General features: G+C 42.9%; 1 protein-coding gene and 1 long non-coding RNA gene across 2 annotated transcripts in view; both read right to left on the bottom strand.

Annotated features, from left to right (window-relative positions):
- The window catches only part of LOC143738592 (uncharacterized), a 37964-nt gene extending 21200 nt beyond the window's left edge, over positions 1 to 16764 (bottom strand). Inside the window, exons 1-6 of the mRNA XM_077230581.1 lie at positions 16485 to 16764; positions 15570 to 15701; positions 15168 to 15305; positions 9472 to 9597; positions 8550 to 8681; positions 8148 to 8285 (exon numbers count right to left, since the gene is read on the bottom strand). Of these exons, the coding sequence (XP_077086696.1) occupies positions 8148 to 8285; positions 8550 to 8681; positions 9472 to 9597; positions 15168 to 15305; positions 15570 to 15701; positions 16485 to 16569 (751 nt within the window). The 5' untranslated portion in view covers positions 16570 to 16764. The remainder of the gene's footprint in view (positions 1 to 8147; positions 8286 to 8549; positions 8682 to 9471; positions 9598 to 15167; positions 15306 to 15569; positions 15702 to 16484) is intronic.
- On the bottom strand, positions 1169 to 2716 carry LOC143738696 (uncharacterized). The gene is made up of 3 exons (XR_013203946.1): positions 2499 to 2716; positions 1584 to 1715; positions 1169 to 1319 (listed from the first exon to the last, which is right to left on the bottom strand). It is a non-coding gene; the product is annotated as an uncharacterized LOC143738696 (long non-coding RNA).
- Positions 16765 to 18619: the final 1855 nt, after the last annotated feature.

Here is an 18619-nt window from a genome sequence, read left to right as displayed (position 1 = left end):
CAAAGCTAGCTTAATATTGCTAGCATCTCTGAAACCGTTTTGCATGTGTTTGGGTCTTCAGGAGGGGAACTTACACATTCATAAAGCACACATTCCAAAGAACCATTATGTAAGAGAAGAGCCATTATGTAAGAGAAGAGCCATTATGTAAGAGAAGAGCCATTATGTAAGAGAAGAGCCATTGTGTAAGAGAAGAGCCAAACTAACGCTGGCACACAAAAAACACCAACTTTGTTATCACACTTAAAGAAAAATAAAAGAGAAAGTAGTCTTACAAGTGTGAGATTTATTTGGTGATAACAGGGAAAATATACCATACATCCAATGGTTGAATCAGCACAGTTAACTCCATGCATAGCCACATTACTTATGACCTGGACATTGGCCATAAGGGTTAGTTTGGCAAGAGTTTTCAGCACACACTGGAGGCATCGGGGGTCCGGCTCCAGGCCTCCCTGGAGGCATCGGGGGTCCGGCTCCAGGCCTCCCTGGAGGCATCGGGGGTCCGGCTCCAGGCCTCCCTGGAGGCATCGGGGGTCCGGCTCCAGGCCTCCCTGGAGGCATCGGGGGTCCGGCTCCAGGCCTCCCTGGAGGCATCGGGGGTCCGGCTCCAGGCCTCCCTGGAGGCATCGGGGGTCCGGCTCCAGGCCTCCCTGGAGGCATCGGGGGTCCGGCTCCAGGCCTCCCTGGAGGCATCGGGGGTCCGGCTCCAGGCCTCCCTGGAGGCATCGGGGGTCCGGCTCCAGGCCTCCCTGGAGGCATCGGGGGTCCGGCTCCAGGCCTCCCTGGAGGCATCGGGGGTCCGGCTCCAGGCCTCCCTGGAGGCTTCGGGGGTCCGGCTCCAGGCCTCCCTGGAGGCTTCGGGGGTCCGGCTCCAGGCCTCCCTGGAGGCTTCGGGGGTCCGGCTCCAGGCCTCCCTGGAGGCTTCGGGGGTCCGGCTCCAGGCCTCCCTGGAGAGATACAGATTAGTCGGTCCATTTAGCGGCATTCAGTCTCAGATACAGCACAAAAACCAAATAGCAAGTTTTACTCAGTTTTAATCTTCTGTTAATTTTGTTAAGCCATCTTGTGCTTGAAACCATGCTATTTGGCTAAATACTTTACATTGAGAACGATTTATTAGAACACAAGACAAACTGAAATAACGAGGAAGCTGAGCCAAACACTAATATAACACATACCTGCAAATGGAGCCATACACTGATGTCCACAACCATTGCTGCAGCATTTCTCATTGTTCGGACAGTCACTGTCGTAGCAACACAGCTCGGCACACAGTCCTGCTCCAAAATTTGTGCTTGGACACTCTCCTGGCTTTGCTGTTATACAGACACATGACAGAAACCACATCAATGAATGTCTCATTCACTGTATGAAAAAAAAAAAGAAAGTTGTCATAAGATGTTAGTAGGAGGTTTTACCGGAATATTCAGTCTATCTACTTCATAGTTTCACGTTTAGTTCAATGTGTTGCTTGCGCTTTCTTTGCAATTATTTGTGAAAATTACTAGCAATTTCTGAGTGAAAACGTTTTTTCAGTGTTTTTGGAAGACGTATAGAATCCATCATTAATTAAAACTCACTGAAAACAGGCGGCACACACACGGGCCCACAGGGAAATTTACAGCATTTGTGTCCTCCAAAGCAGTCACTATCAGAAGTGCATCCGCGACGGGACGGCTCGACCGTCAGCGTCGCCGGACACTGACCGGACACTACAGAAGAGGATTCAAGAGGATAATTTGGGTAGACCAGGAAGTGCTGTAATAGTTTGATTCAGCTTTTGCAAGTCAGGGGTATTGCAATGAATCTCAAACTTTACAATATTCACACATCTGCTTCAATTCAAAGTAGCTTAGAAATCTACCATTTTTCACTAATCTGCATCAATCGGTTTCAGAGACGGAGAGTGCGGTTACAACCCACCCCACTAAAGTAGAGGGAGCAATAGTGCAATGCTGATAGACAACATGGACATCAGTTAATTTGTATACAAATTTACCGGTGTACATCGTCAAAATTTATGCCATCCCCATGACCACCCTAATTTCCTTTTAAGCATTTTAATAGGCTACTCAGAAGACAAAACAAATATAGAAACACACTACATATACACAACGCAGAGCAACCGGTTATAATTAGCTCCCCATGTTATATTGTAGGCTTATTTAGTTGCTAAAACAAAAAGTTTAAACTACGGATTAATAATTTTGTAGCCATATTATAAGACTAATGTTCTTGTTTTACATTAAACAAAAAGGCTTATATTAGGGATTATATGGGTTTTACTTGTACAACGAAAAACAGATGACAGTTTGCATATTTATACTTTGTATGTTGGTTTAGTTTTAATAATAAGCAAAGTTGAACTTCCACTTGACGTCTGTACTGTATTTTTGTAAGCCTATGTGCTGTGATTCGTCTAAAGTCAAATTTTGTTAGGCACTTTATTTATGCACTTCTTCGGGCTGTGTAATGAAGCTAAAAGAACTTCTCACCTACAACTCCAGCGTCTGTTGTGCTCAAACATGCAGACAGACACAATAAAACAGCACTAAACGAGCAGTACACTCGAGCGGTCATCCTCTCAACCTGCAATCTCACAATCAACTCTGCAGGCAGATATGCTGAATTAGTGAGTCAGGAGGAGCGGACAGCGAGGAACACAAACCTACAAAGAAAAACCCTGTTGCTGAGTCCCACAAAAAAAAAAAAAAACAACGCTGTCAAAGCAGCTTAAAATGCTTTTTGAATGCGTTTTTAAATTTCCAAATGGACGTCCGTGTAACTCCAACCATAATGAAAATCACCTGCCTGTAGCTTTCTAATATAGCCTAATCTTGAAGACCTTGATTAGCTTGTTCAGGTGTGTTTGATTAGGGTTGGATGTCCTAATAATTGCCGTGATTAGGAGATGATTGAGCGTTTGTATGGCAACACTATCAATGCCGAATGATTCTGCAGTGGTCAGGTGGTACAAGTCGGAGTTCTACCACAAGTTACAAGTTGGACTAAACTCCTACACCTAAACTCTCCAGGAAATGGATCTCTACTGGAGCCTGGCATAAATCTGCATAGAACATCAAGAGACACAGCACAGACACACTAGCCTGGGAAAACCCAGACGAACTTCCGTCAAATTTAGATTTGCTCTGCAAGTTAGTCTGGTGAAGAGCCCATTCAAGCTCATTTCCAATCTTTCCAAATCGAGGCACCAATCACAAACATTGAGGCGGGCTTTACAAGATGACGATCGATCTGATTGGTTTTAAGGTCTATCCAATTGCGCCTAGAGACATTTGAGCGACGTCCCTTTGGAAGTGAGCTGTCAATGAACCTTCCCCAGACCCTAACTCAGTTACGACTGAGAAGGGTCTGGTTTTAACCAGGCTATTTACACAGGGGCATGTCTAGAATTTGAATCTGAAATGTTCAGTTACTGACAACAATGTTTTCAGCCACTATAGTGAATATAAGGGATACACAGCCACGGTTATATCAAAGCCAATTTATTGATGGATGGTTTCAAATGGATTACACAATCAGAGAATACTTGTTCACTCAAGCTTTCTATAGACATATTTCTCATCGTGACTGAGGCAAGTAGCCTATAGAGAATGCTAATCTGTAGTCATCATGACGTATTACCAGTGGTGAACGCAAAGCATTTTGGGAATCCGCGGATTGCATGGAGGGAAGAACGCAGTGTTCAAGATGCCATCTACCTGCTGTGTTATAACCTGCAATAACTGCACAGCCAACTTAATGCAAACTTAAAGATTTTTGAATGTTACTTCTCACATGTAATGATTTTTAGCCATCTCTGTAAATAAAATACACAAAGACTGAAGGAAATTCTGCCTCCTTTATCTGTATTAAGTAAGAATTGTGCACTTACATGCACTTCATGACGCACACGCACATTTGCAAACACACGCAAGGTCTCTCGCTCTCTCCCTCTCTTCCGTGCGCGCGCTACATGGTTTGAAGATCGCGAGCTCTAGATTCCGGGAGATTTGAACTAATTTGCGGGCATCAGGGAGCCGCTATCAATATGCGGGAGACTCCCAGAACTTCAGGCTGTCTGCAAAAGCACCACAACCCAGCCTGCTGTATTTTGTAGGATTATATTCTGTTTTTCACGCTAATTGTTCATTATTTTCATGCCAGAACACTAGCCTGCTATGCCAGCCCATGTAAACGAGCCAAACATACCCATAATTCAGTGTGTTCTGATGACGTTGCCGCCCAGTTGGTCACATGTCTTAGCGATCTCTATAGAGTTTTGGTTCGTTTCTGTGACTCGCTCCAGTTCACGAAGACCGAGGCGGCAGAAAGCGCACCCTGTTTGTTTTCTCTGTTTTACAAAAGCGCAACATTTAATTGTTATTGTGAGTGCACTTAAATAAAAGTTTGTTTGCGTTTGTCGAATGTTAATTTAACATGCCAGGATTAAAATCCGATTTTAGAAGAATTCGTAGCGCCACTCGGCCAGGTGTGCCAAATTACGTATTTATAAACTTCAATATTTCATACAAAACAATTACAAAACGCTTTGTGACATTTTGAAAAGCAGTGCATGGATTAAGGCCACTGCAAATAGGATCGTAACTTAAACCCATCCCCCCCTGCAAATCGCACCCTGGGTGTGAGCGATGGAATGTTTAGGAGAACTACCTTTAGAAATTGTTTTTGTTCACTTATTATGAGGTTTTCTGGTTTAATCACTATCAGATTTTTTTCGAGATCCTACAGTAAATGCATTGTTTGACTTCACTTATCGAGAAATAGGCACATTTTCTATATAATGTAATACACTCGCACTTCTATCAATTAAGTGGGTAGAACAAAGACTGTGATTTGAGCTTTGACTTCCTGGTCATATGGTGCTGTAAGGGTCAAACAGGTCAATTTAGCTCAAAGGGAATTATGAATTAATTCATAGGGCGGCCGAGCAATTATAAATATCCAAACTGTAGTGAAAACACTATTTATTAGCAGGGTAACTTAGATCAGCAGTTTAAGACATGAAATTCGTAAGCACAAAACACAAGAACACTTCTCTTTAAAATACAGACAAGACTTTATTGATTACCCTAACAGATAAAACTGATATCTAACACAAACACACGCTCACACACATTCATACGAGTTACAGAAAGAAAGAGAGTGAAAGAATGAGTTGATGAAATCCCAAGGTTCTAGCATTATATGCACTTATAAGACATGACCTGAACGAACCATCAATCATTAATATAACCCAAACACGTGGTGTGTTGGCGGTTGGATGGAAAGTCTTTGAAGTTGGAAGTGGGCTTTGCAGTCAAATCGTTGACCGAAACTTTACAGCAAAACTTAACTTAGAACCGAGACTCTCAACGGAAAAGAAAACAAATTAAGTAAGAGAAAGAAAAGTGAGACGAGAGTAGTTAGATGGCTTGAATGAAGCTGTTTAACCTACGTTCTTCTGATCTTGATTTGGGTTATTGCGTCTGCTCGCCTACAAGTTTACTCGTCTGGCATTATTTGATACATTATGTATCCTTACCCATTTTAAAGAAGGGCGTGTTAGAAGTAAACTGATGGTTTGCTCAAGGCTGCTGATCTGCTGAATTTTAAGCAATGCTATAACTTCTTGCTTTCCTGTATTCTGCTTCAGCTCTCTTTCCCTAGGTAAACATGTATATATGCGTTAGAGTATGTTTAGTCTACTTAAAGTCTTGTTCATGTCACACGTAAAGTTGTCCATGTCTCATGCTCACATACTGGAGTCCCTAATGGTGCAGATTTTGACTACTTTCTCGGAGTAATACTGTCCAGTAAGAAAGATATTTCCCATAACCCGGAAATGTACATTTCTTAGAATTAATAAACAATTAACACTCCGTGTTCACGGGCCAAACAGGTTAAAAACGATTGTAATTTTATTTTTACTACATTAAGTTAATTCTATGAACTGATCCAAATATTCATAATTATATTTCCTTTAAGCTAATTTGCTACAAAGCATAATAGTCACATATATTGGTTGTAGACATGATATAGAATTATGCAGTTTAATGGTGTTTGATTTGAAGTCCATCAAGAATTGTTTGGGGATGATTGTATGTATTTTGATATGTAAAGTCTCTGTGGTTTTAAGAGATTTCAACCCTGGGGTCATTCAGAGGTCCTTAAGATCTCCTTTTAGATCTTTGTCTTGGGATCAAAGAACTTCTGCAGTTATCTTGATCGGGCTAGAGCTGTGCCATCTCTGAACCAATCTGTCTTTTCCAAACTACCTAACGATGACAGCGTTCCTCCTTTAGCTAGGCTAATCTCTTTGAAGCTTGCACGGCCATACAGTACTTGTCTGTATACACATCATACCATCCCAAAACAATTTCTGACGGACCAATCAAACATTGTTCAACGACAACCAATATATGTGACCACTATGCTTTGTAGCAAATGCTTCAGAATGCAGCAGAAGACTATTGGTCTATAGGCAATACTGGTTGAAACTCTTCACATCCTGATAGCAATCAATATTAAAAGTGTTCTAAATAGTAAAATGAACATACCTTCTGTTAAGGTCTCAGGACCCAAAAAAAAAAGTCAGTCCAATCATTGCATTCAGATTCAGACTTGGATTTATACGTTTTCATGTCAACACCATTAACGCCGAAATGAATCTGGATTAGTCAGATGGTACAACTAGAGCACTGTAAGATGTTTACGTTCATTATCACTGTAATGTTAGGCGTTTTGAGACACGAGGCAATTTAACAGTCTTTCATCTCATGACACTTTGTAGACTCTGCTTTGTGCATTCATGCGTTTTGAAGGAGGCGTGGCTTTGGAGGGTAAGATCTCATGCATTCAAAGCTAGCTTAATATTGCTAGCATCTCTGAAACCGTTTTGCATGTGTTTGGGTCTTCAGGAGGGGAACTTACACATTCATAAAGCACACATTCCAAAGAGCCATTATGTAAGAGAAGAGCCATTATGTAAGAGAAGAGCCATTATGTAAGAGAAGAGCCATTATGTAAGAGAAGAGCCATTGTGTAAGAGAAGAGCCATTGTGTAAGAGAAGAGCCATTGTGTAAGAGAAGAGCCAAACTAACGCTGGCACACAAAAAACACCAACTTTGTTATCACACTTAAATAAAAATAAAAGAGAAAGTAGTCTTACAAGTGTGAGATTTATTTGGTGATAACAGGGAAAATATACCATACATCCAATGGTTGAATCAGCACAGTTAACTCAATGCATAGCCACATTACTTATGACCTGGACATTGGCCATAAGGGTTAGTTTGGCAACAGTTTTCAGCACACACTGGAGGCATCGGGGGTCCGGCTCCAGGCCTCCCTGGAGGCATCGGGGGTCCGGCTCCAGGCCTCCCTGGAGGCATCGGGGGTCCGGCTCCAGGCCTCCCTGGAGGCATCGGGGGTCCGGCTCCAGGCCTCCCTGGAGGCATCGGGGGTCCGGCTCCAGGCCTCCCTGGAGGCATCGGGGGTCCGGCTCCAGGCCTCCCTGGAGGCATCGGGGGTCCGGCTCCAGGCCTCCCTGGAGGCATCGGGGGTCCGGCTCCAGGCCTCCCTGGAGGCATCGGGGGTCCGGCTCCAGGCCTCCCTGGAGGCATCGGGGGTCCGGCTCCAGGCCTCCCTGGAGGCATCGGGGGTCCGGCTCCAGGCCTCCCTGGAGGCATCGGGGGTCCGGCTCCAGGCCTCCCTGGAGGCATCGGGGGTCCGGCTCCAGGCCTCCCTGGAGGCATCGGGGGTCCGGCTCCAGGCCTCCCTGGAGGCATCGGGGGTCCGGCTCCAGGCCTCCCTGGAGGCATCGGGGGTCCGGCTCCAGGCCTCCCTGGAGGCATCGGGGGTCCGGCTCCAGGCCTCCCTGGAGGCATCGGGGGTCCGGCTCCAGGCCTCCCTGGAGAGATACAGATTAGTCGGTCCATTTAGCGGCATTCAGTCTCAGATACAGCACAAAAACCAAATAGCAAGTTTTACTCAGTTTTAATCTTCTGTTAATTTTGTTAAGCCATCTTGTGCTTGAAACCATGCTATTTGGCTAAATACTTTACATTGAGAACGATTTATTAGAACACAAGACAAACTGAAATAACGAGGAAGCTGAGCCAAACACTAATATAACACATACCTGCAAATGGAGCCATACACTGATGTCCACAACCATTGCTGCAGCATTTCTCATTGTTCGGACAGTCACTGTCGTAGCAACACAGCTCGGCACACAGTCCTGCTCCAAAATTTGTGCTTGGACACTCTCCTGGCTTTGCTGTTATACAGACACATGACAGAAACCACATCAATGAATGTCTCATTCACTGTATGAAAAAAAAAAAGAAAGTTGTCATAAGATGTTAGTAGGAGGTTTTACCGGAATATTCAGTCTATCTACTTCATAGTTTCACGTTTAGTTCAATGTGTTGCTTGCGCTTTCTTTGCAATTATTTGTGAAAATTACTAGCAATTTCTGAGTGAAAACGTTTTTTCAGTGTTTTTGGAAGACGTATAGAATCCATGATTAATTAAAACTCACTGAAAACAGGCGGCACACACACGGGCCCACAGGGAAATTTACAGCATTTGTGTCCTCCAAAGCAGTCACTATCAGAAGTGCATCCGCGACGGGACGGCTCGACCGTCAGCGTCGCCGGACACTGACCGGACACTACAGAAGAGGATTCAAGAGGATAATTTGGGTAGACCAGGAAGTGCTGTAATAGTTTGATTCAGCTTTTGCAAGTCAGGGGTATTGCAATGAATCTCAAACTTTACAATATTCACACATTCATCTGCTTCAATTCAAAGTAGCTTAGAAATCTACCATTTTTCACTAATCTGCATCAATCGGTTTCAGAGACGGAGAGTGCGGTTACAACCCACCCCACTAAAGTAGAGGGAGCAATAGTGCAATGCTGATAGAAAACATGGACATCAGTTAATATGTTGTATACAAATTTACCAGTGTACATCGTCAAAATTTATGCCATCCCCATGACCACCCTAATTTCCTTTTAAGCATTTTAATAGGCTACTCAGAAGACAAAACAAATATAGAAACACACTACATATACACAACGCAGAGCAACCGGTTATAATTAGCTCCCAATGTTATATTGTAGGCTTATTTTGTTGCTAAAACAAAAAGCTTAAACTCCGGATTAATAATTTTGTAGCCATATTATAAGACTAATGTTCTTGTTTTACATTAAACAAAAAGGCTTATATTAGTGATTATATGGGTTTTACTTGTACAACGAAAAACAGATGACAGTTTGCATATTTATACTTTGCTTATTATTAAAACTAAACCAACATACAAAGTTGAACTTCCACTTGACGTCTGTACTGTATTTTTGTAAGCCTATGTGCTGTGATTCGTCTAAAGTCAAATTTTGTTAGGCACTTTATTTATGCACTTCTTCGGGCTGTGTAATGAAGCTAAAAGAACTTCTCACCTACAACTCCAGCGTCTGTTGTGCTCAAACATGCAGACAGACACAATAAAACAGCACTAAACGAGCAGTACACTCGAGCGGTCATCCTCTCGACCTGCAATCTCACAATCAACTCTGCAGGCAGATATTATGAATTAGTGAGTCAGGAGGAGCGGACAGCGAGGAACACAAACCTACAAAGAAAAACCCTGTTGCTGAGTCCCACAAAAAAAAAAAAAAACAACGCTGTCAAAGCAGTTTAAAATGCTTTTTGAATGCGTTTTTAAATTTCCAAATGGACGTCCGTGTAACTCCAACCATAATGCAAATCACCTGCCTGTAGCTTTCTAATATAGCCTAATCTTGAAGACCTTGATTAGCTTGTTCAGGTGTGTTTGATTAGGGTTGGATGTCCTAATAATTGCCGTGATTAGGAGATGATTGAGCGTTTGTATGGCAACACTATCAATGCCGAATGATTCTGCAGTGGTCAGGTGGTACAAGTCGGAGTTCTACCACTAGTTACAAGTTGGACTAAACTCCTACACCTAAACTCTCCAGGAAATGGATCTCTACTGGAGCCTGGCATAAATCTGCATCGAACATCAAGAGACACAGCACAGACACACTAGCCTGGGAAAACCCAGACGAACTTCCGTCAAATTTAGATTTGCTCTGCAAGTTAGTCTGGCGAAGAGCCCATTCAAGCTCATTTCCAATCTTTCCAAATCGAGGCACCAATCACAAACGTTGAGGCGGGCTTTACAAGATGACGATCGATCTGATTGGTTTTAAGGTCTATCCAATTGCGCCTAGAGACATTTGAGCGACGTCCCTTTGGAAGTGAGCTGTCAATGAACCTTCCCCAGACCCTAACTCAGTTACGACTGAGAAGGGTCTGGTTTTAACCAGGCTATTTACACAGGGGCATGTCTAGAATTTGAATCTGAAATGTTCAGTTACTGACAACAATGTTTTCAGCCACTATAGTGAATATAAGGGATACACAGCCACGGTTATATCAAAGCCAATTTATTGATGGATGGTTTCAAATGGATTACACAATCAGAGAATACTTGTTCACTCAAGCTTTCTATAGACATATTTCTCATCGTGACTGAGGCAAGTAGCCTATAGAGAATGCTAATCTGTAGTCATCATGACGTATTACCAGTGGTGAACGCAAAGCATTTTGGGAATCCGCGGATTGCATGGAGGGAAGAACGCAGTGTTCAAGATGACATCTACCTGCTGTGTTATAACCTGCAATAACTGCACAGCCAACTTAATGCAAACTTAAAGATTTTTGAATGTTACTTCTCACATGTAATGATTTTTAGCCATCTCTGTAAATAAAATACACAAAGACTGAAGTAAATTCTGCCTCCTTTATCTGTATTAAGTAAGAATTGTGCACTTACATGCACTTCATGACGCACACGCACATTTGCAAACACACGCAAGGTCTCTCGCTCTCTCCCTCTCTTCCGTGCGCGCGCTACATGGTTTGAAGATCGCGAGCTCTAGATTCCGGGAGATTTGAACTAATTTGCGGGCATCAGGGAGCCGCTATCAATATGCGGGAGACTCCCAGAACTTCAGGCTGTCTGCAAAAGCACCACAACCCAGCCTGCTGTATTTTGTAGGATTATATTCTGTTTTTCACGCTAATTGTTCATTATTTTCATGCCAGAACACTAGCCTGCTATGCCAGCCCATGTAAACGAGCCAAACATACCCATAATTCAGTGTGTTCTGATGACGTTGCCGCCCAGTTGGTCACATGTCTTAGCGATCTCTATAGAGTTTTGGTTCGTTTCTGTGACTCGCTCCAGTTCACGAAGACCGAGGCGGCAGAAAGCGCACCCTGTTTGTTTTCTCTGTTTTACAAAAGCGCAACATTTAATTGTTATTGTGAGTGCACTTAAATAAAAGTTTGTTTGCGTTTGTCGAATGTTAATTTAACATGCCAGGATTAAAATCCGATTTTAGAAGAATTCGTAGCGCCACTCGGCCAGGTGTGCCAAATTACGTATTTATAAACTTCAATATTTCATACAAAACAATTACAAAACGCTTTGTGACATTTTGAAAAGCAGTGCATGGATTAAGGCCACTGCAAATAGGATCGTAACTTAAACCCATCCCCCCCTGCAAATCGCACCCTGGGTGTGAGCGATGGAATGTTTAGGAGAACTACCTTTAGAAATTGTTTTTGTTCACTTATTATGAGGTTTTCTGGTTTAATCACTATCAGATTTTTTTCGAGATCCTACAGTAAATGCATTGTTTGACTTCACTTATCGAGAAATAGGCACATTTTCTATATAATGTAATACACTCGCACTTCTATCAATTAAGTGGGTAGAACAAAGACTGTGATTTGAGCTTTGACTTCCTGGTCATATGGTGCTGTAAGGGTCAAACAGGTCAATTTAGCTCAAAGGGAATTATGAATTAATTCATAGGGCGGCCGAGCAATTATAAATATCCAAACTGTAGTGAAAACACTATTTATTAGCAGGGTAACTTAGATCAGCAGTTTAAGACATTAAATTCGTAAGCACAAAACACAAGAACACTTCTCTTTAAAATACAGACAAGACTTTATTGATTACCCTAACAGATAAAACTGATATCTAACACAAACACACGCTCACACACATTCATACGAGTTACAGAAAGAAAGAGAGTGAAAGAATGAGTTGATGAAATCCCAAGGTTCTAGCATTATATGCACTTATAAGACATGACCTGAACGAACCATCAATCATTAATATAACCCAAACACGTGGTGTGTTGGCGGTTGGATGGAAAGTCTTTGAAGTTGGAAGTGGGCTTTGCAGTCAAATCGTTGACCGAAACTTTACAGCAAAACTTAACTTAGAACCGAGACTCTCAACGGAAAAGAAAACAAATTAAGTAAGAGAAAGAAAAGTGAGACGAGAGTAGTTAGATGGCTTGAATGAAGCTGTTTAACCTACGTTCTTCTGATCTTGATTTGGGTTATTGCGTCTGCTCGCCTACAAGTTTACTCGTCTGGCATTATTTGATACATTATGTATCCTTACCCATTTTAAAGAAGGGCGTGTTAGAAGTAAACTGATGGTTTGCTCAAGGCTGCTGATCTGCTGAATTTTAAGCAATGCTATAACTTCTTGCTTTCCTGTATTCTGCTTCAGCTCTCTTTCCCTAGGTAAACATGTATATATGCGTTAGAGTATGTTTAGTCTACTTAAAGTCTTGTTCATGTCACACGTAAAGTTGTCCATGTCTCATGCTCACATACTGGAGTCCCTAATGGTGCAGATTTTGACTACTTTCTCGGAGTAATACGGTCCAGTAAGAAAGATATTTCCCATAACCCGGAAATGTACATTTCTTAGAATTAATAAACAATTAACACTCCGTGTTCACGGGCCAAACAGGTTAAAAACGATTGTAATTTTATTTTTACTACATTAAGTTAATTCTATGAACTGATCCAAATATTCATAATTATATTTCCTTTAAGCTAATTTGCTACAAAGCATAATAGTCACATATATTGGTTGTAGACATGATATAGAATTATGCAGTTTAATGGTGTTTGATTTGAAGTCCATCAAGAATTGTTTGGGGATGATTGTATGTATTTTGATATGTAAAGTCTCTGTGGTTTTAAGAGATTTCAACCCTGGGGTCATTCAGAGGTCCTTAAGATCTCCTTTTAGATCTTTGTCTTGGGATCAAAGAACTTCTGCAGTTATCTTGATCGGGCTAGAGCTGTGCCATCTCTGAACCAATCTGTCTTTTCCAAACTACCTAACGATGACAGCGTTCCTCCTTTAGCTAGGCTCATCTCTTTGAAGCTTGCACGGCCATACAGTACTTGTCTGTATACACATCATACCATCCCAAAACAATTTCTGACGGACCAATCAAACATTGTTCAACGACAACCAATATATGTGACCACTATGCTTTGTAGCAAATGCTTCAGAATGCAGCAGAAGACTATTGGTCTATAGGCAATACTGGTTGAAACTCTTCACATCCTGATAGCAATCAATATTAAAAGTGTTCTAAATAGTAAAATGAACATACCTTCTGTAAAGGTCTCAGGACCCAAAAAAAAAAGTCAGTCCAATCATTGCATTCAGATTCAGACTTGGATTTATACGTTTTCATGTCAACACCATTAACGCCGAAATGAATCTGGATTAGTCAGATGGTACAACTAGAGCACTGTAAGATGTTTACGTTCATTATCACTGTAATGTTAGGCGTTTTGAGACACGAGGCAATTTAACAGTCTTTCATCTCATGACACTTTGTAGACTCTGCTTTGTGCATTCATGCGTTTTGAAGGAGGCGTGGCTTTGGAGGGTAAGATCTCATGCATTCAAAGCTAGCTTAATATTGCTAGCATCTCTGAAACCGTTTTGCATGTGTTTGGGTCTTCAGGAGGGGAACTTACACATTCATAAAGCACACATTCCAAAGAACCATTATGTAAGAGAAGAGCCATTATGTAAGAGAAGAGCCATTATGTAAGAGAAGAGCCATTATGTAAGAGAAGAGCCATTGTGTAAGAGAAGAGCCATTGTGTAAGAGAAGAGCCAAACTAACGCTGGCACACAAAAAACACCAACTTTGTTATCACACTTAAAGAAAAATAAAAGAGAAAGTAGTCTTACAAGTGTGAGATTTATTTGGTGATAACAGGGAAAATATACCATACATCCAATGGTTGAATCAGCACAGTTAACTCCATGCATAGCCACATTACTTATGACCTGGACATTGGCCATAAGGGTTAGTTTGGCAAGAGTTTTCAGCACACACTGGAGGCATCGGGGGTCCGGCTCCAGGCCTCCCTGGAGGCATCGGGGGTCCGGCTCCAGGCCTCCCTGGAGGCATCGGGGGTCCGGCTCCAGGCCTCCCTGGAGGCATCGGGGGTCCGGCTCCAGGCCTCCCTGGAGGCATCGGGGGTCCGGCTCCAGGCCTCCCTGGAGGCATCGGGGGTCCGGCTCCAGGCCTCCCTGGAGGCATCGGGGGTCCGGCTCCAGGCCTCCCTGGAGGCATCGGGGGTCCGGCTCCAGGCCTCCCTGGAGGCATCGGGGGTCCGGCTCCAGGCCTCCCTGGAGGCATCGGGGGTCCGGCTCCAGGCCTCCCTGGAGGCATCGGGGGTCCGGCTCCAGGCCTCCCTGGAGGCATCGGGGGTCCGGCTCCAGGCCTCCCTGGAGGCATCGGGGGTCCGGCTCCAGGCCTCCCTGGAGGCATCGGGGGTCCGGCTCCAGGCCTCCCTGGAGGCATCGGGGGTCCGGCTCCAGGCCTCCCTGGAGGCATCGGGGGTTCGGCTCCAGGCCTCCCTGGAGGCTTCGGGGGTCCGGCTCCAGGCCTCCCTGGAGGCTTCGGGGGTCCGGCTCCAGGCCTCCCTGGAGGCTTCGGGGGTCCGGCTCCAGGCCTCCCTGGAGGCTTCGGGGGTCCGGCTCCAGGCCTCCCTGGAGAGATACAGATTAGTCGGTCCATTTAGCGGCATTCAGTCTCAGATACAGCACAAAAACCAAATAGCAAGTTTTACTCAGTTTTAATCTTCTGTTAATTTTGTTAAGCCATCTTGTGCTTGAAACCATGCTATTTGGCTAAATACTTTACATTGAGAACGATTTATTAGAACACAAGACAAACTGAAATAACGAGGAAGCTGAGCCAAACACTAATATAACACATACCTGCAAATGGAGCCATACACTGATGTCCACAACCATTGCTGCAGCATTTCTCATTGTTCGGACAGTCACTGTCGTAGCAACACAGCTCGGCACACAGTCCTGCTCCAAAATTTGTGCTTGGACACTCTCCTGGCTTTGCTGTTATACAGACACATGACAGAAACCACATCAATGAATGTCTCATTCACTGTATGAAAAAAAAAAAGAAAGTTGTCATAAGATGTTAGTAGGAGGTTTTACCGGAATATTCAGTCTATCTACTTCATAGTTTCACGTTTAGTTCAATGTGTTGCTTGCGCTTTCTTTGCAATTATTTGTGAAAATTACTAGCAATTTCTGAGTGAAAACGTTTTTTCAGTGTTTTTGGAAGACGTATAGAATCCATCATTAATTAAAACTCACTGAAAACAGGCGGCACACACACGGGCCCACAGGGAAATTTACAGCATTTGTGTCCTCCAAAGCAGTCACTATCAGAAGTGCATCCGCTACGGGACGGCTCGACCGTCAGCGTCGCCGGACACTGACCGGACACTACAGAAGAGGATTCAAGAGGATAATTTGGGTAGACCAGGAAGTGCTGTAATAGTTTGATTCAGCTTTTGCAAGTCAGGGGTATTGCAATGAATCTCAAACTTTACAATATTCACACATCTGCTTCAATTCAAAGTAGCTTAGAAATCTACCATTTTTCACTAATCTGCATCAATCGGTTTCAGAGACGGAGAGTGCGGTTACAACCCACCCCACTAAAGTAGAGGGAGCAATAGTGCAATGCTGATAGACAACATGGACATCAGTTAATTTGTATACAAATTTACCGGTGTACATCGTCAAAATTTATGCCATCCCCATGACCACCCTAATTTCCTTTTAAGCATTTTAATAGGCTACTCAGAAGACAAAACAAATATAGAAACACACTACATATACACAACGCAGAGCAACCGGTTATAATTAGCTCCCCATGTTATATTGTAGGCTTATTTAGTTGCTAAAACAAAAAGTTTAAACTACGGATTAATAATTTTGTAGCCATATTATAAGACTAATGTTCTTGTTTTACATTAAACAAAAAGGCTTATATTAGGGATTATATGGGTTTTACTTGTACAACGAAAAACAGATGACAGTTTGCATATTTATACTTTGTATGTTGGTTTAGTTTTAATAATAAGCAAAGTTGAACTTCCACTTGACGTCTGTACTGTATTTTTGTAAGCCTATGTGCTGTGATTCATCTAAAGTCAAATTTTGTTAGGCACTTTATTTATGCACTTCTTCGGGCTGTGTAATGAAGCTAAAAGAACTTCTCACCTACAACTCCAGCGTCTGTTGTGCTCAAACATGCAGACAGACACAATAAAACAGCACTAAACGAGCAGTACACTCGAGCGGTCATCCTCTCGACCTGCAATCTCACAATCAACTCTGCAGGCAGATATGCTGAATTAGTGAGTCAGGAGGAGCGGACAGCGAGGAACACAAACCTACAAAGAAAAACCCTGTTGCTGAGTCCCACAAAAAAAAAAAAAACAACGCTGTCAAAGCAGTTTAAAATGCTTTTTGAATGCGTTTTTAAATTTCCAAATGGACGTCCGTGTAACTCCAACCATAATGAAAATCACCTGCCTGTAGCTTTCTAATATAGCCTAATCTTGAAGACCTTGATTAGCTTGTTCAGGTGTGTTTGATTAGGGTTGGATGGCCTAATAATTGCCGCGATTAGGAGATGATTGAGCGTTTGTATGGCAACACTATCAATGCCGAATGATTCTGCAGTGGTCAGGTGGTACAAGTCGGAGTTCTACCACAAGTTACAAGTTGGACTAAACTCCTACACCTAAACTCTCCAGGAAATGGATCTCTACTGGAGCCTGGCATAAATCTGCATCGAACATCAAGAGACACAGCACAGACACACTAGCCTGGGAAAACCCAGACGAACTTCCGTCAAATTTAGAAATTACCTCTGCAAGTTAGTCTGGCGAAGAGCCCATTCAAGCTCATTTCCAATCTTTCCAAATCGAGGCACCAATCACAAACATTGAGGCGGGCTTTACAAGATGACGATCGATCTGATTGGTTTTAAGGTCTATCCAATTGCGCCTAGAGACATTTGAGCGACGTCCCTTTGGAAGTGAGCTGTCAATGAACCTTCCCCAGACCCTAACTCAGTTACGACTGAGAAGGGTCTTGTTTTAACCAGGCTATTTACACAGGGGCATGTCTAGAATTTGAATCTGAAATGTTCAGTTACTGACAACAATGTTTTCAGCCACTATAGTGAATATAAGGGATACACAGCCACGGTTATATCAAAGCCAATTTATTGATGGATGGTTTCAAATGGATTACACAATCAGAGAATACTTGTTCACTCAAGCTTTCTATAGACATATTTCTCATCGTGACTGAGGCAAGTAGCCTATCGAGATTGCTAATCTGTAGTCATCATGACGTATTACCAGTGGTGAACGCAAAGCATTTTGGGAATCCGTGGATTGCATGGAGGGAAGAACGCAGTGTTCAAGATGCCATCTACCTGCTGTGTTATAACCTGCAATAATTGCACAGCCAACTTAATGCAAACTTAAAGATTTTTGAATGTTACTTCTCACATGTAATGATTTTTAGCCATCTCTGTAAATAAAATACACAAAGACTGAAGGAAATTCTGCCTCCTTTATCTGTATTAAGTAAGAATTGTGCACTTACATGCACTTCATGACGCACACGCACATTTGCAAACACACGCAAGGTCTCTCGCTCTCTCCCTCTCTTCCATGCGCGCGCTACATGGTTTGGAGCTCGCAAGCTCTAGATTCCGGGAGATTTGAACTAATTTGCGGGCATCAGGGAGCCGCTATCAATATGCGGGAGACTCCCAGAACTTCAGGCTGTCTGCAAAAGCACCACAACCCAGCCTGCTGTATTTTGTAGGATTATATTCTGTTTTTCACGCCAATTGTTCATTATTTTCATGCCAGAACACTAGCCTGCTATGCCAGCCCATGTAAACGAGCCAAACATACCCATAATTCAGTATGTTCTGATGACGTTGCCGCCCAGTTGGTCACATGTCTTAGCGATCTCTATAGAGTTTTGGTTCGTTTCTGTGACTCGCTCCAGTTCACGGAGACCGAGGCGGCAGAAAGCGCACCCTGTTTGTTTTCTCTGTTTTACAAAAGCGCAACATTTAATTGTTATTGTGAGTGCACTTAAATAAAAGTTTGTTTGCGTTTGTCGAATGTTAATTTAACATGCCAGAATTAAAATCCGATTTTAGAAGAATTCGTAGCGCCACTCGGCCAGGTGTGCCAAATTACGTATTTATAAACTTCAATATTTCATACAAAACAATTACAAAACGCTTTGTGACATTTTGAAAAGCAGTGTATGGATTAAGGCCACTGCAAATAGGATCGTAACTTAAACCCATCCCCCCCTGC

This window comes from Siphateles boraxobius, unplaced genomic scaffold (assembly GCF_051911475.1).
Source record: "Siphateles boraxobius isolate OS27281-9 unplaced genomic scaffold, OSU_SipBor_1 15, whole genome shotgun sequence".
Taxonomy (NCBI): Eukaryota; Metazoa; Chordata; class Actinopteri; order Cypriniformes; family Leuciscidae; genus Siphateles; species Siphateles boraxobius.
Note: the sequence above shows the minus strand (reverse complement) of the source record. Positions and strands in the feature narration are given on the sequence as shown.